We start from the raw sequence: 25,029 nt of genomic DNA, 5'->3' as shown, positions 1-25,029 counted from the left end.
ATGTGCTTTTAGGAACTGCACTCCTAACTCTTACGCCGGTTTCACACTGCACTGTTAGCAGAGCGTGCAGCGCGTATTTTTTTTCGCCGCCCATGTTACCAGATTAAACCAGGCTTTAGAGCATTCACACCGCGCGCAGAGGCGGCGCGGCAGTGCGTAGCAGAGCAGAGCAGGAGTGCCGCGATCGTTTCGGCGCCGAGTCTATTTTTGCTGCGCCGCTTTTGCTGAATTAAAGTGACAATACATTGATCATGGCCAAAATACACCGCAGTTTTATCCAAAAAGTGCATTGATGATATCTATTGTGTTTTAAACAGTCAATCAAATGACCAACAGCAATTTAAAAAGAAAACAAATGTCCAAAAACAAACTTGTTGCCATAACAATAAAATCAAAGATGAAACAAAAGTTATATAAATGAAATTATTAATAAAATAAGCTTCTTGACAAGTCTTTTCTCTTAAATGTATTTGAAAACGAAAAAAAGCAATGCCAACTTATCCATTATGGAGTACTCTGTCTGTAGCCTACACAACCCGCGGTTCAGCCGCGCGTAACAAACGCTGCCAGTGTGAAAGCAAAACGCACGTGTCCTGTTCCTGCTCACCATACACACTGCTCCTGCGCTGCTTACTAAGTCTATGTTACTAACGCGTGCAGTGTGAAACCGGCGTAACTCTGTGCCACCGCATAAATATTGATGTGTTAAAAAATAATGAGAATATATACATCCGAGTCCTGATCGGGAGGTAACGTCCGATTCCGATCGAGTCTGAAAACACGTGATCGGGCCCGATTTCCGATCATGTGATCGGATCGGGACATCCCTAGCCTTAACTAAAAAAATTAGGAAAAATCCAACCTTTAAGGACACCAATTTTCTTTGTGAATGAATAATGTATCGTAAATAAATAAATGTTCTTCCTTAAAATACAGGGTGCATAAGTCTTTTTGTCACTTTCAACCATGCTTCAATATCTGACGCTCAAAGCAGCCTTTAGCGTCCATTTGAGACGCATAACCCTACCACAGACCTAAACCTACCCAACCGAAGCGTCACATATGGACGCTAGGGGGCGCTTTGTGCGTCGAATATTGACGCTTCCGAAAGCGTCAGTTATATGACGCCTAAAGCTACCCATAACCGAAGCGTCACATATGGACGCTAGGGGGCGCTTTGAGCGTCAGATATTGAAGCATGGTTGAAAGTGACAAAAAGTGACGCCTTGGGTGTGAGAATGTGTTGCAAATTCCCATAGAGGCAGGCAGATTTTTATTTTTAAAGGCCAGTTACTTCATGGATCCACAATACTATGCATCCTGATAAAGTTCCCTTGGCCTCTGGAATTAAAATAGCCCCACATCATCACATAGCCTTCACCATACCTAGAGATTGGCATGGTTTTATTTCAGTTAGCCTAATAGCTGGTTTGATTTGCATTGAGAGATGATCTTATGGAAAGTACTCCATGCCAATCTCTAGGTATGGTGAAGGCTATGTGATGATGTGGGGCTATTTTAATTCCAAAGGCCAAGGGACCTTCGGCCTCCAGAAATCACGATTTCAGTGCCTGCACCACCTGAGGGTCTCCCCAGACAGAGCATGTGACGTGACTGTTGCCTGCACAGTGCTGCACAATATTGCCAGCCTAAGAAAAGAAAGGGCTCCCACAGTTGCTGTGGATGTTGATTGGGACAATGATGCCATATTCCCAGATAACAGAAATGGTAGACTTGTTAGAGAACAATACATTGCAAATTATTTCAGTTAATTTAGTTTTGATTTAGCCCATCCCTTAATAAAGGATAATGTAGGCTATATAACTTTTTCATGTGTACATGCATTTTATTTGGCATCGGTAGCACACACTGTGGTTATCTTCCCAAATTCTAGTTCCACTTCACTGGATAGATAACTATAAAGTGTACTTGACATTCATAAAAAAAGTTACAAGACCACAATGGTTTTGGAATATTTTTCTTTTATTATTTTGCTGTTATCACTTGTCAGCTTGGAGCTTTGGAGAGAAAAAATTATGATGATTAATACATTGTGTTACAGTCATGGTTACAGTATGAACTGAAGTCACTTACTTCTCTTTCTAGTTTCTGGATTTCCAGTTCTAGTTTCCTCAGTGTCTTGCGTTTAATTTGCATCTCAAGGTCCATGTCCTGCAGCTTTCTTTTGTTCACATCAATCTTGACTTCTGTCAGCTCGATCTGTCTCTTAAGATGCGTTGTGTAGAGATATCTGACAGTTTGTGAATTATGTGAACACCTTTTAGTTAGCATAGCAGAATTTTTGCATAATGTAAATTTACTTTAGGCAATACTCACTATGTTACCAGGCTGCTTATCAGGCTGCCCAATGTCAGGATCCTGTAACAAATGATATTTTCTATTAGTACCACTTCCCTGACTTCTTATCTATTATGAACTTTAAAAAAATGTGTCTATTTCCACAAAATTGACATGATACCTCGAGCCTTCTGGAGTCCAGCGACACAGTCTCATCATCGGCAGAAGTGCACTCCACTGCTGTAGATGTGGCTTCCCTCTGCCATATTCAATACTTGTATTGATATTTTGACAGGACATGCAAAGCCTATGATTTAATAAAGAGTACTCACCGGCGAATCATAGTCTGGTGGCTCCAAAAGTGTAAGGGTGTTACCAGCCACTGCAAGGTAAGGCAAAGTCACACAGTCCACATAACAAAATATAAATGGATTTCAATATTTTCCATGTGCAGTAGTATGGCAATAATGTACATTGTATGAAGAGGCCAGTATCCCTTGCTGGGCCAGAGTCAGTGGCTGTCCCTCCCTGGATCCCTTCAATCACTGGCTTCCCTTTATTTAAGTCCAGGGCCAGCTCCTCTGCTGTGGTGAAGTCTGCTCATGAGACTTCATGGTGGCTGTTTTCAGTTTCTCAGTATCTTTTTCTCAGTATCTCAATATCTCAGTATCACTAATATTTTTCTTGGGAGTTGCATTTGCTGGTTGTCTATAGTAAAACCAGACTCAAAGTATGTACATCTACAGCAAAACAAGGTTTTGCTCAACAAGGGAAATAATAAAAAGCCGAAAAAAGTCGGCACACCACGGCTCCAAAAAATGTATAAAAAAGTAGTAGACTCGCACACAGATATGGTAACGTTTCGAGCACGTAGGCTCTTCGTCAGACACTATAGACTGGTTGTCTAGTGTCACGCCTGGTGGATTTCTAACTGTTTCAGAACTGTTTCTGGAGAAACTTCACTGAAGCGCAGCCACACAAATTGCATACATTGTGAAATGTATATATTTCAAAAAAAAAATTTTCAAAGCGTTTTTGTTTTGTTCTCCTGGAAAAACGAGAAAACCTGTGGATGAACTTCATGACATGATGTATATTTGTATATATATTACTAAATGGTAAATTATCACAATCCTCAGTCCTAATCTCAAGTGATCATCAAAAAATGATGTTTTTTCCTGTTTTTCAAACTATTACAGTTTTTCTCAGTTGCTTTGGCACATTTCTCTTCTTATTCTCTGAACTGTAAGTTCGATTGTCACAACTGTTTGCTGGAACATCAGAACTCATATTGTGTGTCTGCAAAACGTAGTAACTCACCAAAAGCTGTCATTACAGGTTACAGGACTGCAGTGTGTGAGGCCACGTAAGGGCCAGAATATAATATAGTCTGGAAATAAAACGGAACTGCAAAAGAATCATATCATGTTGTGTTTATATCATTTGTAACGTTTATTGTTGAAAATACATAATGTTTCATTCTATTTCTATGAATGCTGTGTGTGTCGCCATCCATGATTCACACTGATAATACTGTGCCAGTTTGTTTAATTTTTACATTGATTATTTATTCTACAGTAACAGAAAAAAGTCATATGTGTGTAAACAATTTCTACAAAATGAAGTGATGACAGAGAAATGAAATGGAGCTATAAGGTTCAGTGTGACTTTCCTGCACATTATTATGACGGTGAGACTCAAACACTTATAACTTTAATGCTTTCAAAACAAGTTTTTCCAGTAAAAATCTACTTTTCCATAACGATTTCTATTTCAATTAAATGCTGTTCTTTTGAACTTTCTATTCATCAAAGAATCCAGAAATAAAAATGTAAATAACTAAATAATGTTTTCAACATTGATAATAATCAGAAATGTTTCTGAAGAAATGACACTGAAGACTGGAGTAATGATGCTGAAAATTCAGCTTTGATTGCAGGAATAAATTACATTTTACAAATTCACACAGAAAACAGTTAATATAAATTGTATTTTGGATCAAATAAACACACACACACACACACACACACACACACACACAAACACACACACACACACACACACACACACACACACATATATATTTACAGTGAGGAAAATAAGTATTTGAACACCCTGCTATTTTGCAAGTTCTCCCACTTGGAAATCATGGAGGGGTCTGAAATTGTCATCGTAGGTGCATGTCCACTGTGAGAGACATAATCTAAAAAAAAAAAAAAATCCAGAAATCACAATGTATGATTTTTTAACTATTTATTTGTATGATACAGCTGCAAATAAGTATTTGAACACCTGTCTATCAGCTAGAATTCTGCCCCTCAAAGACCTGTTAGTCTGCCTTTAAAATGTCCACCTCCACTCCATTTATTATCCTAAATTAGATGCACCTGTTTGAGGTCGTTAGCTGCATAAAGACACCTGTCCACCCCATACAGTCAGTAAGAATCCAACTACTAACATGGCCAAGACCAAAGAGCTGTCCAAAGACACTAGAGACTAAATTGTACACCTCCACAAGGCTGGAAAGGGCTACAGGGAAATTGCCAAGCAGCTTGGTGAAAAAAGGTCCACTGTTGTAGCAATCATTAGAAAATGGAAGAAGCTAAACATGACTGTCAATCTCCCTCGGACTGGGGCTCCATGCAAGATCTCACCTCGTGGGGTCTCAATGATCCTAAGAAAGGTGAGAAATCAGCCCAGAACTACACGGGAGGAGCTGGTCAATGACCTGAAAAGAGCTCGGACCTCTGTTTCCAAGGTTACTGTTGGTAATACACTAAGACGTCATGGTTTGAAATCATGCATGGCACGGAAGGTTCCCCTGCTTAAACCAGCACATGTCAAGGCCCGTCTTAAGTTTGCCAATGACCATTTGGATGATCCAGAGGAGTCATGGGAGAAAGTCATGTGGTCAGATGAGACCAAAATGGAACTTTTTGGTCATAATTCCACTAAACGTGTTTGGAGGAAGAAGAATGATGAGTACCATCCCAAGAACACCATCCCTACTGTGAAGCATGGGGGTGGTAGCATCATGCTTTGGGGGTGTTTTTCTGCACATGGGACAGGGCGACTGCACTGTATTAAGGAGAGGATGACCGGGGCCATGTATTGCGAGATTTTGGGGAACAACCTCCTTCCCTCAGTTAGAGCATTGAAGATGGGTCGAGGCTGGGTCTTCCAATATGACAATGACCCGAAGCACACAGCCAGGATAACCAAGGAGTGGCTCTGTAAGAAGCATATCAAGGTTCTGGCGTGGCCTAGCCAGTCTCCAGACCTAAACCCAATAGAGAATCTTTGGAGGGAGCTCAAACTCTGTGTTTCTCAGCGACAGCCCAGAAACCTGACTGATCTAGAGAAGATCTGTGTGGAGGAGTGGGCCAAAATCCCTCCTGCAGTGTGTGCAAACCTGGTGAAAAACTACAGGAAATGTTTGACCTCTGTAATTGCAAACAAAGGCTACTGTACCAAATATTAACATTGATTTTCTCAGGTGTTCAAATACTTACTTGCAGCTGTATCATACAAATAAATAGTTAAACAATCATACATTGTTATTTCTGGATTTTTTTTTTTAGATTATGTCTCTCACAGTGGACATGCACCTACGATGACAATTTCAGACCCCTCTGAAAACCCTGTTTTGACTAATTTGACAGTACCACACAGTTCTAATGAATTTATTCTTTATTGGAATCAAAAGAATGGTTATAAACCACAGAAACCACCAACACTAGGCAAAACGATATGAGAAAGGAGAAATATGCAATTACTTAAGGCGAGACACAGCAGGCATAAGCATAGTTTTTTTTTTCACTGCTCAATGTTGAGATTTTGGGATATTTGTCTTCAATAACATGTCTTCTTTCAGACTTGTGGCGAAAAAGAGTCTGAAATACACATTTAGGTCTTTATTTTACTACACTTTGTCTGTTTGCGTCTGTAGATTTCTCATAAATTCAACAAAAGTTGGCGTAATCATCCCGCTGCTCCGCGATTGCTGGAGCACCCTGCACCCTGTCACCCTGTCATTTTTTTCCCCATGTAATATGTGAACACAATGAACAAATTATTTTGAACCTGGCTTTATCCAATACTCAGATTTCGTTAAAAAAATAAAAATAATAATAATATATATATATATATATATATATACATATATATATAAAAAAAAAAATAAAAAAATAAAAAAAAAGAAATCTGAGTATTGGATAAAGTCAGGTTCAAAATAATTTGTTCATTGTTTAATTAGATAATGCCTAATTTGCATATTTAAACATTAAATTACAGAAAACTTGCAATACATTTTTTTCTCATCTTAATGTAGACAATCAACTGGGAAAGTTTCATGGTGATATCTGCTAGTTAAAAACTGTACCCTATTCACCTGTAGTGTCTCGCCTTAAGGGAAATTTTACTTATTTTTTGCATAAATATGCTTGTAACCAATTGCTTTAACATATAATTGTACTGTAATCACTTATCTATCATGCAAATACGTTAATTAGAAAATTACATGGCCCAACATGTATCTGGCACCAGTATTCCTGGTCTAGGAGGAATACAAAGGAGTAATGGTCATTTTAAGGGTCCTGACGGCCGCCATTTTGAAAATGGGGCCTTTCTTGGAGTCAAACTTTGGTAAACTTTTAGTATGTTTTTAAGTACATCTGATACTACTGTAAACCACTGAGAAACCTTTTGTTAGAATTTTTTTGGGGTCAAGCCATATTTGCAGCTGACTATTAGTTAATAGTAGTAGCTGAAGTGTTAATGTACTACTCATTAGTGCTGCATTACTTCCTGCATAGTTACTTATTAATGACGGACCATTATTTTAAAGTATTACTCATCACAGAAACTATCGATCTAATAGTTGTTACCTTGCAGGTACAGCATGTCAATTTCAGGCTGCTTCTTTATCATAGAGCCTTTGAGACCCTATAGACTTAGAGATTCCCACAAACGCTCCAGTGAGGGAAGAACCGGCTTCATGTGGAGTGATCTCGAACCAGGGGTCTGCAGACAGAAACACATCCATATAACAGCTGACACAAACACACAGACCTCCTTCCTTTTTGCATTGCTTATCGATCACTGTGTAAATGGGATACTGATCTTTACTCTTCTGTTTCCACTGCTCTGCGAGTGTGTGTTCATTGATAGAGAACGCAGTTTTTTCTGGTTATTGTAGTGGAGACCAGGGACAGTTAGAAAAATGTCTTCAATCACAAGCAAGTTCTTGTGATAAAACTTGCTCAATAAAAGAAAAGCGACCAAGAACTAGTGCACAGTCTGAAATGTATTTATTACTTATTTTACATATTTATATTTATTTGAAATCACAAAACTTTGTTTATTTCCAGGTTAAAATTAGATTATGAATCCCATATTTTCATTTTTTTGCAAGTATGTTTCCTTTACCAGAGGATGGCAGGTAGATTTGTAGTACTTTGTAATCTGATCAATGTTGCAATATTGATACTATTGATTAAATATTTATATTACAATCTATGAAAATTATTTATCACATAGAACTTGTTAAACCCGAATGTGACCTTCTCATAAATCACGTTAGTCATGAAGGCTGTGTTATGAATAGCTACAGACCTCTTTCACAAATGCTGTGATGACCATCGCTGCCCAGAAGTCAGTCAAGCTGAAGAAGTCTTTCCTATAGTAATATTTCTTCAGTTTGGCTAATGCATCTCCCCAGCTGACTCCAGGACCGCTGAGTCTCTGGATGATCTTGTCTTTCACAGCCTCTAGTTTGGTGGACCAGTCTGGTTCCTGATATAAGGAGGCCATACACCTTCAGAGGAACAACATACTGCTGTCATTTATGACATTCAACCCATCTCTGTGTGCGTGTGTGTGTGTGTGTGTTTGTTGTTTCTCAGGGTTCATACCAGGTGGATCCAGAGACTCCGCTCAGATAAAGGACACAGTCCAGAAGACTGGAGATTTTCTGGAGCTGAACCAGGGATCCCAGCAAACCCACCATGGCTCTTTCTCCTCCTCCAGAACCAAGTAATGCAATGTTTGGCACTTCATCCTAAAACACACACAGTTTGATTTTGCAAACATTTGATGTTAAGCAGCTACCAAACCATTTAGAAGGTTATTTCAAGAAGGTATGGTCAGACAGATATATAAGGTATTAGATGTTTTACCTCGCTGCAGTTTATCCCATGTCTCCGCAGGAATTGATGAACAGTGTTTCTCCTTCTGACTCTAAACTTCTCCTCATTCTTATTCAGAGAGTGTTCGATTCTCACCTCACTGTTGCAGCGACAGACAGACCATGAACATCATCACACACTGCTATTTAATATAGTTGAATTTCATATATTCTTGATTTGAATACAATTTTGTCTAATGTTCATTTTGAACAGTTATTCTCAGAATAATCCATTTTGTCATAGACATTAATTGTGTAAGTAATGCAGCAGTGTATGTAATGAAGTGCACTGCTTCAATGAGCAGGATTACCTTCCCTGGTGTTTGGATGCACTCATCTATAAAACAGAAGAATTAATCAGTTAATCAAAATAGCAAATCAGTAACTTCTGAGAGAAAAAAAATTCTGAGAAAAAAAAATGAAATGTGTAAAAGGTCAACATTATACATGTCAAGTACAAGTGAATGCAAATCTAGACTAATGGCCAAAAGTAAATAAAGGAGACGATAAGCTTAATATAAATGTTTCAGCTTAAAAAGCTGCTAAACAATTGAATCGTTTAATTACTGTTATTAAAATATAAACATGATATGAAAAGTTTATTTTAACAATAATTAAGATGACTTTTAAATAATAATAATAAAAATAAATGGCCATAATGCTGTTGCCACTTTCATTTTTAAAATTCTTCGACTGGTTTATGTTTTGATTATTGCTTCAAATTCGCAGCAGTATGCTTCAGACACAGTTATTTATATAATATTTAAGTAACATTGTACAGATGTTGATGTATGGAAATGTGAAATCATCCTGATTTTTCACCCTCATACTGGTTGTGTATTTGTGCACATTTGTTAGTGTGCAGATCATTATGTTATTTAATTGGTATCAGATCTAATTACTGAAAAAGGCTGGATTCATTCAAGCTACTGCTGTCAAGTTCCAATTATAATGACATTAAGCCTTTTAATTGCTGAAAAGACATTAGAACATATTCTATTCCTGTATAGTCTTGTGAATACTGAGACCTCTCCAGCAACACAGCAGCCGTTTTCTCTCTGGCAAGGCAAAAGATGCCCTTTTATAGGGCTCTGAAACTTAACTACATCATTAGGGGTGGAGATGGTTCTCATACATTTGTAAAAAAAAAAAAAAAAAAAAAAAAAAAAAACACAGACTAGGAAAAGTTTGACATTACATCCTTGTAATTTGTAATTAATTTACCTTGTGCTTACTGCAAGGCACTTCACCTTTGATATACATGTAGCTAACTTGCAGTAGAACAGAAGGTACATTGAGTTAATTCACCTTTATTTGTATAGGGCTTTATACAATACAGATCAAATCAGCTTTATAATGATAACAGGAAAATTATTCTGTAAAGACCACCCATTGGCCCAAAGACGGAATCCGATGGTGGGCGAAGGGATAATGCGTGTATGTCTTTTCAGCGCTCAAGTAAAGTTCACTTAATTTATTGGAATTTAGTTTCAATATTACTTTAGCTCCACGCTTAATCTGACTCCAATTTCAAATGATAATCAAATTTAGATTGTGTTTCTTATTAGAAAATTGTCATAAATATTGATTATGAATTAATTTAGATCTTTGAATATTCTGAGTAACCCATACTTTCAATTATTAATTAACTAAGGGACCCGATGCCGCACAGAGTCACACGCCCCGGGTTTACGTGGATCTCACGGACACAGCTTTGCCAGTCTGATCTTGGTCAGAGGGTGCAGGGTTTGCTAATACCTCTTAAGTTGGTTGCCTACTGCTCACTCATACAAAAAAGTGTAGTTTATTTAGCCACTTCCGTACAACTTGCCAAGTCAGTGATAGACAGAAATCAAAAGGTCTTCAGATGACGTGCCTACTGCTCCGTTCATATGCGCCTTTAGTTTGACCTATCCGTGACACAGAGCTGCGGTAGCACCAGCCTCCTCATAGTCTACTATAATAATGATTTCAGAAAACTTCAGAATAAATCAAGACGTAACATTTATTTTTCAGGTAAACATGTATCATGCCAATTACACAAGTAAATGATAATAAGCCAATTCAGAAATAATAAATAAATGACATCATTTACTCAAAGATGACTCTAAAAGTAAGCAATGCATTCCTGACACAGTGGTGTGTGAGTGTGTTCCAACAGGAGAACACTGACACAGCACTGTATGGGGGTTTTGGTTAAAGGGTCCCAAAGACTGCTCTGTCACCCACCCTTAAATACCCAGACCAGAACAAAAGGGTTGTACCAATATTTTGTAAAGTTTGTTTTGGGTCAATTCATGTACCCCAAATTCTGGGGAAAAAACACACAAAAAAAGCAATTCTGTTTCGGGGGAGAGGATAGAATTATCAGATATCTTGAAGAGACATCACCCAAAGAGGAGAACAGAATTCTCCCAAGGTTTCAATCTTTCTCATACCACCAATGACTGCAATGAAATAAAGACCATTTTACCAATCGCACTGAGACATTTAAAATGATACCAAACATGAAAAGGAAAAACAATAGATTCACAAGATACATCATATGTGATATGTATACATTCTTAATGAACTTTTGGTGACTTGACTAAGGGGGAGAGGAAGGGTGGAGGGAGAGGGGGATGCAGAGATAAGGAAGAAGAAAAGTTTGGACAGGACAATGTCCTGTGCTCTGTCTTTGCTATCTTCTGTCCAGGGTGCGTTTTATTGCTTTATTGCAGGGTGAGTTTTATCTCAGCAGGAAAATCAGTTCTTACAATTAAATGAATCAACAGAGTTCATTTCGGCTGTACAGCAGCTCTAAAAGAAAATAGCACCATTGTTCAGCTGAAGTCAGTTAAGTCAGTTAATCATCAATTATTAAATTAGTTAATTTAATCTATAAAGTAGTTCTGCAGAAAAACAGTGATGTCATCATCCAGCTCAGGTCAGTTCCCATCCAATAGTGTCAGTGAAATCAAATAATATTGTTGAATATTATACATTCTTTAAATCATTTATAAAGCCACTTGATGGTAACATTGTCACATCTGTAAATATAAGTTTGCATTTTCATACATTGTATGCGTAAAATATGAAATGAAATGGTATTTTCTAGAAATTCTGGTAGCTTTTAACACTTTAAAGGTAAAGCCACTAGATTTTCAGATTAGCATCATCACGCTCATCAATAATTCGTTACATTTATATAGCGCTTGTATCAACATACATGTGATTCTGAAATCACTGAACTAAGCCTTAAATCTACAATAAAGAGGCATTTAATGCACCTAAATAGACAAAACGTCTCAATTTAACGTGCAAATCTGGAATTATGTTGCAATTAGTTAATGTTAATTGTTATTGCATTTTCAATATTTTTAATAGTTTTGTATTTGTATTTAGTTGCAAAATATTTTAAAAGTCTTTGAAGCCTTCTTTTGTGCTTGGGATATTTGATATAGACATAATGGTCTTTATTCATGTCAGGCGTTCATAACGCTCTCCTCTGACACTTTAGCTGCACATGCAATAAAAGGTGTTAATAAATATATTCTGGTGGTTACAGTGCACTAATCACCAGAATATACAATAACCAATAAAAAACACCTAAAACCAAAAGAGATTGCATTTTTTGCATTGTATTTTTAAGCTCAATTTAAATGTGCACATTTACCATTATTTAAGCTCATTCTCCCCTCCCTCTTTCAAGCAGTGTTCACAATTGATCATAGTGCATGATTATGTTTATCATTTGTGATCATATTTCAATGAGGAGCAAAGTGTGCTGACTCAAATTAAACAAAGGTGTATACATAAAAATGAACCTCGTCTGAAACGCAAAGGGGGAGGTGTCGCTGTAATTTATAGTAATATTTTTAAAACCACTAAGAAATCTAGTTTTAAATGAAGTGTTGGTGCTTAATGTAAAAATATATAGTGTAAACGATAAATCACGTTTGAGATTTGTGCTGGCTACTGTATCCAGGCCACCAGGGCACCATAACATTTTTTATCAAAGAATTTGCTGACTTTCTACCAGAGTTAGTCTTGGCTACAGATAAAGTACTAATTGTTGGTGATTTTAATATACATATAGATAATGAAAAAGATGCATTGGGATTGGCATTTAAAGACATTGTAAATTCAATTGGAGTTAGACAACACGTGTCAGGACCTACTCATCGTCGTAATCATACTCTAGATCTAATATAATCACACGGAATAGATGTTGATGCCGTTGAAATTCTGCAGCAGGGCGATGACATCTCAGATCATTACCTAGTCTCGTGTAAACTTCATTTAGCCAAGGCTGCAAAGCCGACTCCGTGTTACAAATATGTTAGACCTATCACTTCTGCCACTAAAGATTGCTTTATTAATAATCAGCATCCCAGATAGCTTAGAAGAACTCGATATTGCGACAGAAACTTTTAACTCTCTCTTTTCCAGCACTTTAGACACAGTTGCTCCGTTGCACTTAAAGAAGATTAAAGAAAATAGTCCAACGCCGTGGTACAACGAGCACACTCGGGCCCTTTAGAGAGCAGCTCGAAAAATGGAGCGCAACTGGAAGAAAACAAAACTAGAGGTATTTCGCATTTCATGGAAAGAGAGCACGATTGCATACAGAGAGGCCTTAAAAGCTGCTAGATCTGCTTATTTGTCAACCCTATTAGAAGAAAATAAACAAAACCCTTGGTATTTATTTGAAACAGTGGCTAAACTAACGAAAAAGAAAGCTTCAAGCCCAGAAATTTTCAAGCAACACAGCAGTAATGACTTTATGAACTTATTCTAATATCAGGGACAAAATTATAACTATGCAACCGTCTACTACAGTATCGCATCAGGGAGTGCACTGTAGTCTCCCTAAGGAAAAATTGTATTAATTTATTGCTATAAGAGAGGAGAAGAATTTTGCAAACTCGTTAATTCATCTAAATCGACAACATGTATGTTAGACCCTATACCGACTAAGCTACTGAAAGAGATGCTCCCAGAGGTCATAGATCCTCTTCTTAATATCATTAATTCCTCTTAGTCTCTAGGATACATACCAAAAACCTTTAAGCTGGCTATGATTAAACCGCTTGTTAAAAAAACGCAACTTGATCCTACAAAATTAGTCAATTACAGGCCGATCTTGAATCTGGCTTTTCTGTCAAAGATATTAGAAAAGGCAGTATCCTCACAACTGTGTTCCTTTCTTGAAAGAAATTATATCTGCGAGGATTTTCAGTCAGGATTTAGACCGTACCATAGTACCGAGACTGCTCTCGTTTTTTTTGCTCTTGTTTTTTTTTTTTTTTTTTTTTTGCTCTTATCATCCAATCGTGGTTGTATCTCTCTATTAGTGTTACTTGATCTTAGTGCTGCATTTTACACCACTGACCACAACATTCTTTTAAAAAGACTGGAAAATTATGTTGGCATTAGTGGAATTGCACTAGCATGGTTTAAATCATACTTATCTGACCATTATCAGTTTGTAGCAGTAAATAAAGAGATGTCTTATAGATCACAAGTTCAGTATGGCGTACCTCAAGGCTCAGTAATAGGACCGCTGCTGTTCACTCTGTACATGCTACCATTAGCAGATATCATTAGGAAGCATGGCATTAGTTTTCACTGTTATGCTGATGATACACAGCTCTATATTTCTACACGCCCTGATGAAACGTACCAATTCACTAAATTAACGCAATGCATAGCTGATATAAAAAATTGGATGACTAGTAATTTCCTGCTACTAAATTCTGAAAAAAACAGAGATTCTAATTATTGGACAGAAAACTCCCACACATAATAATCTAGAATACTGTCTAACACTTGATGGCTGCTCTGTTAAGTCTTCGTCGTGGTTAGGAACCTGGGTGTGCTCTTTTATACCAATCTTTCATTTGAAAGTCACGTGTCTAGTATCTGTAAAACCACATGTTTCCATCTTAACAGTGGCGGAGCCAGAGGGGGGTCCGGGGTGGCACTGGACACCCCTGACATGCGATTGGCCACCCCGGGTGCCACCCCAAAATTTGATTTGCTACTGGCAGTTGCTAATTTAAAAAAAATAAAAAAGTACGTTCGCCGGCAGAGCGGCGCGCGCGCGCAGTTTTCAAACGGACGAGCAGAGGACGAGAGATAGTTGCAAGATACCGAACTTCACCGAATAAGAAAACATCATATTTGAAGTAAGTTTTTAAGGTTTAGCATCAGGGGGGTTTGCTCCGAATACATTCGGCCTAATACACGCATACAGTAGGCTACCTTGCCGTGTGTACGTTACAGTATACAAATGTTCTAGCTAATGTGAGGATAGGAGATCAAAACGCAGGAAAAGAAGAGCAGAAACAAGCGATATCATAATGCGATCACTATAGGACTATGAAGCTTTTTTTTTTGTGTTGATGGACTCGATCTACTGTGTTTTGATCATCATTAAATCTGATCTAGTAGTCTTTGATAAAAATGCGATTTTCTCAGCTTTTTGCTCATGTTGCTTTTTATGAAACTTGCCAACATTCAAGTGTTGATAAAAAAAGACGCATGAAGCTAGAATAAAACAGAACTGTTTTTTTTTGTTTGTTTGTTTTTTTTAAGCACAGGGTCTGTTCTTTCTTTTGGTATGTTCAGATATTCATACAACAAAATATTCTGGGGTGCCATGAAATTGTGAAAATTACCAAAAACACGATTTTTTTTTATACTGGAAAGAGTTAAGATAAAAATGTTGGTAATTGGATGATGATTAGAATATGAATATGATTGGAATCATATTTTAAATTTGGCATATTTTTGAACAGGGTCAATTAAACATGAAAAGAAAGGGAGAGATAGGCTATAAGAGTTCTTTTTAATAAGCACAAACATAGTCCAGTCATTTTATGAAAAAAGGTTTAACAAATTGCAACAGAAGCAAACTCAAATAATTTTGTATCCTCAATATGTCCTGAGTAAGGAAAAAAAGAATCCCATTAGGGGAAAGTTTTGAAAACTGTTTCTGGGGATTCACTTTTTATTTTACCTACCTTTTGTCTTCTGCATTCTCCTTATCAATGTCTCCTGTTCTTCCTTCAGACTCGTCCCCCAGAAACAGTCCCACAGACCCAACCCCCAAACCCCATCTCTTAAAAATTAATAAAGGCTGGTTTCTACAGTACTTCCTGCCTCTATGTATTAATGCTCATGGGTAGCCTAAATGGGTTCCATTCAGACCTTAACATTAAGAATTTTACAGTTATGTCAACAAGATTCAACAAGACATTTTCACCTGGCTAAACCCAATGTTTAGATCTGTTGCGGTGCAAATTAACACATACATAATTAGATTATGCACCATTTGTTCATGTTAACAAACAATTAAAAAAAACTTGTAATACATTTTTTGTTTGTCTTGATGTGAGAGAAAGAATGAATAGGCGTATGAATAGGCTATATTTGGGTCTTTTTCGAAACTTTCCCCTAATGGGATTCTTCGGGACTTGTTTTTCCTTACTTAGGACATATTGAGGATACAAAATCAGTTGAGTTTGCTTCTGTTGCAATTTGTTCAAGGTTGACCCCCATTTTGGCTTAAAATGACTGGACTAACAGGCAGATCAGATGCAAACAGACCCCAGCCTTTGCATCACCACTGGCTAGTCAGAGTCAGTGTGGTCAGACTTCAGAACCAGCAACAGCTCAGAGCATCTACCAGACACAGGCAGTCAATCACATACCCAATTCAGGAATTTAAGTTGAGAAGATTTTGCCAGATTAAAAGGATAGTTCACCAAAATATTATCACAAAAAAAGAATTATAAATTAAATAATTATAAATTATTATAATGAAAGAATTATGTTGTATTAAATCTTCCTAGGATAAGATTTTATATTGATGGGCAATAAAATTGTTTAAATTTTTCAAGTACATGTCTGCTTGATGCCTGTTATATCTAATTTAAAAAAAAAAAAATTGTAAATGTGATTTTTTTTTTTGTAAATAAATGCAGCTGTTCATAACAGACACATGCTACGGTATCTTATCTCCTTGGTGCTTCAGCTTTGTTTTCTGCAAATATTTTGGATGTTCAACACTTATAGACACAAACAGAGTGACCCAATTCCTTCCATAAGCTTTTCCACGTGTGTGTGTGTGTGTGTGTGTGTGTGTGTGTGTGTGTGTACTGTGTACCCCCGCAAGTAGCAGTGGCCACCCCCTGGCCACCCCCTGTATAAAACTCTAGTTCCGCCACTGCATCTTAAAGATACAGTATATCTAAATTACGCCATATGCTCTCATTGACAAATGCGGAACAATTAGTTAATGCGTTCATGACATCAAGGCTAGATTATTGTAATGCTATCATGGGTGGTTGCCTTGCACGCTTAATAAACAAACTACAGCTGGTTCAAAACGCAGCAGCTCGAGTTCTTACCAGAACCAGGAAGTATGACCATATTAGCCCGGTTCTGTCAACACTGCACTGGCTCCCTATTAAACATCGCATAAATTTTAAGATATTGCTGATTACTTACAAAGCACTAAATGGTTAAGCTCCGCAGTACTTGAGCGAGCTCATAACGCATTATAGTCCTTCACGTTTATTGAGATCTCAAAATTCCGGCCAGTTGATAATACCTAGAATATCAAAATCGACTGCTGGCGGTAGATCCTTCTCCTATTTAGCACCAAAACTTTGGTACAGTCTTCCTGACATTGTCTGGGAAGCAGACACACTCTGTCAGTTCAAAGCTAGATTAAAGACACATATCTTTGACCTAGCGTTCACATAATACATTCTATAATTTAATGTTAGGCTGCATAGATCAGGTCAGCCGGAACCGGGAACACTTCCCATAAATCCTGATGTACTCGTTACATCATAAGAAGAATTGCATCTACGCTAATTTTAGTGTCTTTGTTTATCCCGAGGTTTTCCCGCAGCCTGCCGGATCCAGGCCGTATCCAGATCTGATGAAGGACTTTCGCCTGGACCCGATGACAACGCAGTGCTGAAGTGCCAACTAGTCTCTCCCTATGGAGCATATATATATATATACAAACTTAAAGTTAATATTTTAAGTATACCCAGTAAGTAATATCAATGTACTAGTGGTATACTTTTTCAATACTGCTTGAGACTATAGACTGCTAGAAGGCGCTGCATTTTAAAACGTCTCTGTCGTAATACTCTGCATGTACAGACATATGTGCTTGTTTTTCAGAGGAAGACAGTCTCAAAAATTCAAAAACTCAATAATTTAGAAAGTATTTAATTTGGACATAATCTTCCTTGAATGTAACTGACTTTCATATTCAATCCATGAAGAGCAGCTGAATGGAGTCAGTTAGGCTATATTAAAATGAATGTTAATTGAAGCAAAAACATTTTCTTGCTCTGTGCATTAGGACAATTGTGAATCAGCTAAAGATCTTACACAGCTTACATATCACACCTTATAAATTCCCTTCATTCTCTTCTGCAAATGCAACAGGAGATTACACCTGTTGTTTATGAGACTGTCACATAATAAAGGAGTCAAATATTGTAATTTAAAAAGTCACATGTAAATTAAAAAGCAACGACTTTTTTTACTTAACTATTAGTAAAAATATTTTGATATCTTGGATTAGTGATAAGTCACCCTCTCTAAAAGGTTGGCATAAAATGATGTTCCCTTTCGAAAGGGAACTCTACACTACGTCAGAATGACGCTATGGGGAACGCCTCAGGCGTGACAGGTGTCTGAAATAAATATCAACTCACGTCAATTATGTTGACCGGCGACAGCCCGTGAATCATCAGCTTGATTGATTAACGCGCAACCTGGATGTATAAAGGGAAGCCTTGCATACATGACAACATCTTTTCGTCTTCAGGGACTGTTTGTCTGTATTGAGAATATCGCTGAAGCGCGCGGGAGGCTCTCGAGAGAGCCTCTTGTGCAAACTGTGAGCGTTTTTTATTTAAAAATGCTCCGCTTTCGCGGACCCTTTTCTCGAGGGAGGAGGGTTCAGCATCTGAGCTGTGGTGCGTGCGATCTGTGAAACAATACTGTTTGGGTACGAGGCGTTCACAGTCAGTTCCTGAGGGTGCTGGCAGTGTTCATTAAGAAATATCTCGGCGCGCGTGAGAAAGAAAAAATCCGTGCGCTGTCGGATGTTTCAACCTCGCACCTGTTGACTTTCTTCTCGAGGGATGAAAGCCAAATATTTTTTAACGGCTCTTTTCTCGCGCTTGCCGAGGCAGTGTGTAGATTACGAGAACGTATAAATGTTAAAACAGTATTGTCTGGTGAGTATGGCTGCATTTAATTCTATGAATTAAAATGATGGAATATTATCTGACTTTTAAGAAGTTAGATATTTAGTAATTCAGCCTATCATCCAGATCGCTTTATCCAGTGTTTTTGGCTGCATTTTAATTGAAAAATGAGCAGTGAACAAAAAGAGCAGGTGTAATTCTGGTCTTTTTGTAAAATGTGAAATTAACATATTTCTGTTTCTTTTCAGACCACATCTCCTGTTTTAGAGTCTGGGGCAAAATGTTATGGGAGTAAATCTAAAGATTTTTTCGATGGTCAGGTAGTAGGTCTTAACAGGCCTCCTTGACCAGACAGTCCCCATTTTGCAACCGGACAGTGCTTGGGCCTCCCTGAGGTGAGCTCCCAGGAATTGACTGTCAAGGAGTAATGTGGTTATCAGGTTATAGGCCTCACTAGGCCTTCCTGAATATGAGCTTCCACATACTATGGTTAAATGAGCTCCCACATATTATGGTTATCAGGTCATAGGCCTCACTAGGCCTTCCTGAATATGAGCTCCCACATACTGTGGTTATCAAGTTATAGGCCGCTCCAGGCCTTCTTGAATATAGCTCCCATATAATGTGGTTATCAGGTCATAGGCCTCACTAGGCCTTCCTGAAAATGAGCTCCCACATACTGTGGTTGAATATGAGCTCCCACATTCTGTGGTTATCAAGTTATAGGCCTCACCAGGCCTTCTTGAATATAGCTCCCATATAATGTGGTTATCAGGTCATAGGCCTCACTAGGCCTTCCTGAAAATGAGCTCCCACATACTGTGGTTGAATATGAACTCCCACATTCTGTGGTTATCAAGTTATAGGCCTCACCAGGCCTTCTTGAATATGAGCTCCCACATACTGTGATATGAGCTCCCACATTCTGTGGTTATCAAGTTATAGGCTTCACCAAGCCTTCTTGAATATGAGCTCCCACATACTGTGGTTATCAGGTCATAGGCCTCACCAGGCCTTCCTGAGTATGAGCTCCCACATACTGTGGTTGAATATGAGCTCCCACATACTGTGGTTATCAGGTCAGAGGCCTCACCAGGCCTTCCTGAATATGAGCTCCCACATTCTGTGGTTATCAGGTCAGAGGCCTCACCAGGCCTTCTTGAAAATGAGCTCCCACATACTGTAGTTGCCAGGTTATAGGCCTCACCAGGCCTTCCTGGTTATGAGCTTCCACATGTCAGGTTACAGGCCTCACCGGCCTTCCTGAATGTGAGCTCCCACATACTGTGGTAATCAGGTTACAGGCCTCATCAGGCCCTCCTGGTTATGAGCTCCCACATACTGTGGTCGCCAGGTTACAGGCCTCATCCGGCCTTCCTGGTTATGAGCTCCCACATACTGTAGTCGCCAGGTTATAGGCCTCACCAGGCCTTCTTGGTTAGGAGTTTTTCACATGTCAGGTTTCGGGCCTCGCCGGCCTTCCTGAATGTGAGCTCCCTCATACGGTGGTTGTACATGAGCTCCCACATACTGTAGTCGCCAGGTTATAGGCCTCACCAGGCCTTCTTGGTTAGGAGTTTTCACATGTCAGGTTTCGGGCCTCGCCGGCCTTCCTGAATGTGAGCTCCTACATACTGTGAGCTTCCACTTACTGTGGTTATCAAGTTATAGGCCTTACCAGGCCTTCTTGATTATGAGCTCCCACATACTGTGGTTGAATATGAGCTCCCACATTCTGTGGTTATCAAGTTTTAGGCCTCACCAGGCCTTCTTGAATATGAGCTCCCACATACTGTGGTTATCAGGTCATAGGCCACACTAGGCCTTCCTGAGTATAGCTCTCACATACTGTGGTTGAATATGAGCTCCCACATTCTGTGGTTATCAAGTTTTAGGCCTCACCAGGCCTTCTCGAATATGAGCCCCCACATTCTGTGGTTATCAGGTCAGAGGCCTCACCAGGCCTTCCTGAATGAGAGCTTCCACATATTTTGGTTGAATATGAGCTCCCACTTACTGTGGGTATCAAGTTATAGGCCTCACCAGGCCTTCTTGAATATGAGCTCCCACATTCTGTGGTTATCAGGTCAGAGGCCTCACCAGGCCTTCCTGAATGAGAGCTTCCACATATTTTGGTTGAATATGAGCTCCCACATGCTGTGGTTGTCAGGTCACAGGCCTCACTAGGCCTTCCTGAGTATGAGCTCCCACATACTGTGGTTGAATATGAGCTCCCACATACTGTAGTTGCCAGGTTATAGGCCTCACCAGGCCTTCCTGGTTACGAGCCTCCACATGTTAGGTTACAGGCCTCACTGGCCTTCCTGAATGTGAGCTCCCACATACTGTGGTGAATATGAGCTCCCATGTTATATGGTTATCAGGTCAGAGGCCTCACTAGGCCTTCCTGATTTGAGCTCCCACATGCTGTGGTCGCCAGGTTAGAGGCCTCACCGGCCTTCCTGAGTATGAGTTCCCCCCATGCTGTGGTTGTATATGAGCTCCCACATACTATAGTCGCCAGGTTATAGGCCTTACCAGGCCTTCTTGGTTAAGAGCCTCCACATGTCAGGTTACAGGCCTCACCGGCCTTCCTGAATGTGAGCTCCTACATACTGTGGTCATCAGGTTACAGGCCTCATCTGGCCTTCCTGGTTATGAGCTCCCACATTCTGTGGTTATCAGGTCAGAGGCCTCACCAGGCCTTCCTGAGTATGAGCTCCCACATACTGTGGTTGTATATGAGCTCCCACATACTGTAGTCGCCAGGTTATAGGCCTCACCAGGCCTTCTTGGTTAGGAGCCTTCACATGTCCGGTTACAGGCCTCGCCGGCCTTCCTGAATGTGAGCTCCTACATGCTGTGAGCTTCCACTTACTGTGATTATCAAGTTATAGGCCTCACCAGGCCTTCTTGAATTTGAGCTCCCACGTGCGGTGGTCGTTAGGTCACAGGCCTCACCGGCCTTCCTGAGTTTTAACCTTCCACAATCAGTGGTCACCAGGCTTTAGGCCTCTGCGGCCTTCCTGGTTATGAGTTCTTTCATGTCAGGTGGCAGGCCTCACCAGGCCTTACTGAATGAGAACTCCCACGTATTGTGTCTATCAGGTTGCAGGCTTCTTCTGGCTTTCCTGATTATAGGTTCCCACGTACGGTGGTTCCCTGGTTACAGGCCTCACCAGGCCTTCCTGGGTTTGAGCTTTTACATGTCAGGTTACAGGCCTCATCCGGCCTTTCCGAATGTGGGCTCACACATACTGTGTTTTTAGAGTGATGAAGTACGAGCAAACCTTTACTTCATTCCTTTTTGGTACATACGTTCCGTACCTTTTTTAAACCATGCTTATGGTAAGTCACACGACTTATGTCTTGTGTATTTTCTAAATCCAGTTTCTATGGTAAGGGTCATGCGCGTATCGCTTCTGTCCCTTCCTATGTGGCTCAGACCCTGGTCTTACTTCCTGTCATCACTTTATTACGACAGATGTTTTTCTCTAGCTAACTTCCACATTCTGATGAGCTCCCACACACTGTGGTCACCGTGTTACAGGCCTCACCGGCCTTCCCGAGTATGAGCTCCCACATGCTGTGGTCGCCAGGTTAGAGGCCTCATCAGGCCTTCTTGGGTTCAGAATGGCTAAGTACATGCACTTTCTTTCATGTACTTTCTATTTCCATTTTTTATGGTAAGGGTTGTGCGCTGTACGCTTTATTCCCTTTCTGAAAGTGAGCTCCCACATCCTGTGGTCGCCAGGTTAGAGGCCTCACCGGCCTTCCTGATATGAGCTCCCACATGATGTGGTCGCCAGGTTAGAGGCCTCACCGGCCTTCCTGATAGGAGCTCCCACATGCTGTGGTCACCAGGTTAGAGGCCTCACCGGCCTTCCTGATATGAGCTCCCACATGTTGTGGTCGCCAGGTTATAGGCCTCACCGGCCTTCCTGATAGGAGCTCCCACATGCTATGGTCGCCAGGTTAGAAGCCTCACCGGCCTTCCTGATATGAGCTCCCACATGTTGTGGTTGCCAGGTCAGAGGCCTCACCGGCCTTCCTGAAGGTAAGCTCCCACATATTGTGGTTGAATACAAGCTCCCCCATGTTGTGGTCGCCAGGTTAGAGGTCCTACCAGGCCTTCCTGGAGGTAGCTCCCTTTAGGCCCTCACAGGCCTCCTCAGTGTTTTGAAACACAAACACTGGGTAGATCCATGGATCGAGTAGAGAGACTCCCCTCGCTGGCAAGGGTTGTAAAGCACTATGCTGAGTCATACTCTCCAGGATGTCCCGTCTCTGAGATCCGGGCTGAGTGGTTCACTGCCTGTTCTGCAGTCCCTCGGGTTGGATGCCTTCTTAAGGCAAGTGTCCAGAGGCTCTGTCTTCAGACAGACAGGAAGTGGCCAGACTCTAGTGTCTTATGTAGTGACACCAGGTCAGGCCTGCCTGGTGGTATTTCAGGTGGCACGCTCCCCTGAATAGTGACTGGCTGGGAGTCCCCTGGGCCCCCTAGCCACACTCCCTAGAAGGGACCCCTTCTTTTGGAAGCTGTGGTCCTAAGCCTTTGAGCTGGCCCAGATATACCCCCCATTAACTATGTTCTGGCGGTTTCTTGGTTCATTAGCTTGGGTGATGACCGGTAGGGAGTGCTGTCACTGACAGCCCGATGTGACCTAAGGGTGAGTGGTTCCAGTGTTTTCTGAATTACTGGTTCGGACAGTTGTCACTGCCTTTGGGCATGCACTCCCCTCAGCATGGTGGCGTTGGTATATCGTTCCCCATAGCGTCATTCTGACGTAGTGTAGAGTTCCCTTTCGAAAGGGAACGTCTCAGGTTACGACTGTAACCTATGTTCCCTGAGAACAGGGAACGAGACACTACGTCTTCCTGCCATGCCTCGGGGCCTGCCTGCAACCATCCCTTCAGACGATAGGATGTTGTCATGTATGCAAGGCTTCCCTTTATACATCCAGGTTGCGCGTTAATCAATCAAGCTGATGATTCACGGGCTGTCGCCGGTCAACATAATTGACGTGAGTTGATATTTATTTCAGACACCTGTCACGCCTGAGGCGTTCCCCATAGCGTCATTCTGACGTAGTGTCTCGTTCCCTGTTCTCAGGGAACATAGGTTACAGTCGTAACCTGAGACGTTTTTTCCTGTAATTTTTTGTATTTCATTATTTATATATTTAAATTATTGTCATACTTGATTTTGTTATTATTTATTGTTCCCCTTTACTGTCTCAGGCAGTGTTTGCTGTGGTGAAATGTGTTGAACTTAAAAATATTATTTAAAAAATAAAATATTTTGAGCAATATTTTTTAGAGGTTTACTCTAAATATTGTTAGGAAATTATTAATATTTTTTCTTTAATCTTTTTTTTTACTTTTTTAAGGATCTGTTTGAAGATTGGAACAAAATGTTCCTAAAAGTCCCAAATTGTATTAAAAAAACCTGCAAAGCCTGTGATTATGTGATTTGAAGGCTGTTTATGAGAATTCCTGTTTTCAATATCTCAGTATCTTCAGTTTTATATTTTTATTTGGAGTTGCATTTGCCGGTTGACATGTACAGTCACGACTGATGGATTTCAAACTGTTTCTGATGAAACACTGAAGCGCAGCCCACACAAAATGCATGTTGAGAGATATATGTCAGAACGTTGTTTTGATGTATTCAGTCGCTTTGGTTTGAGGCCTACTAAACGGTAAACTATCAAAAGTCTTAGTTCTAATCTAAAAAATAAAAAAAATGCTGTTTTCCCCCAAACTACTACAATTTTCTCAATTGTTTTGGCACATTTGTTGAAACAGTCCTAATATTCTCTAATTGTCACAACTGTTTGCTGGAACATCAGAACTCGCATGTGTGCAGAACGCAGTAACACACAGTTGTCATCACAGGTTACAGGACTGCAATGTGTGAGCCTACATAAGCACACAATCAAACGTGCCAGAATATACTAATAATGGTCTGGAAATAAAACGAAGCTGCAAAATAATAATATCTGTTGTGTTTATAATTTGTAACGTGTATTATTAAAAATACATATAACATTATTACATTTTTATTTCATTTCTATGAATGCTGCATTCGTCACCGTCAATGATTCACACTGATAATACTGTGCCAGTTTGTTTCATTTTTACATTGATTATTTATTCTACGGTAACAAGAACATAGTCATGTGTGTGTAAACAATTTCTACAAAATGAAGTGAAGACAATGAAATAGAGTTATAAGGTTCAGAGTGTCTTTCCCGCACATCATTATGATGGTGAGACTCAAACACTCACAGCTTTGAGAAGAGCTCTGCTTTAAAACAA

The 25,029-nt window shown here is 39.8% G+C and overlaps 1 protein-coding gene across 1 annotated transcript; it reads right to left on the bottom strand.

Moving 5' to 3' along the window:
• Window positions 1-2,000: 2,000 nt before the first annotated feature.
• Window positions 2,001-20,237, bottom strand: LOC307159165 (cytosolic phospholipase A2 gamma-like; the record flags this gene model as incomplete). Its single annotated transcript, XM_079872377.1, has 7 exons — window positions 2,001-2,018; window positions 2,095-2,251; window positions 7,265-7,320; window positions 7,912-8,113; window positions 8,211-8,356; window positions 8,475-8,583; window positions 20,134-20,237. The coding sequence occupies 7 exons, from the start codon at window positions 20,235-20,237 to the stop codon at window positions 2,001-2,003; spliced, it is 792 nt and encodes a 263-aa protein (XP_079728503.1).
• Between the last annotated feature and the right edge of the window lie 4,792 nt (window positions 20,238-25,029).

This window comes from Squalius cephalus (genome assembly GCF_949319135.1).
Source record: "Squalius cephalus genome assembly, chromosome: 5".
Taxonomy (NCBI): Eukaryota; Metazoa; Chordata; class Actinopteri; order Cypriniformes; family Leuciscidae; genus Squalius; species Squalius cephalus.
The sequence above is the reverse complement of the archived record's forward strand: the minus strand, read 5'-3'. Positions and strand labels throughout refer to the sequence as shown.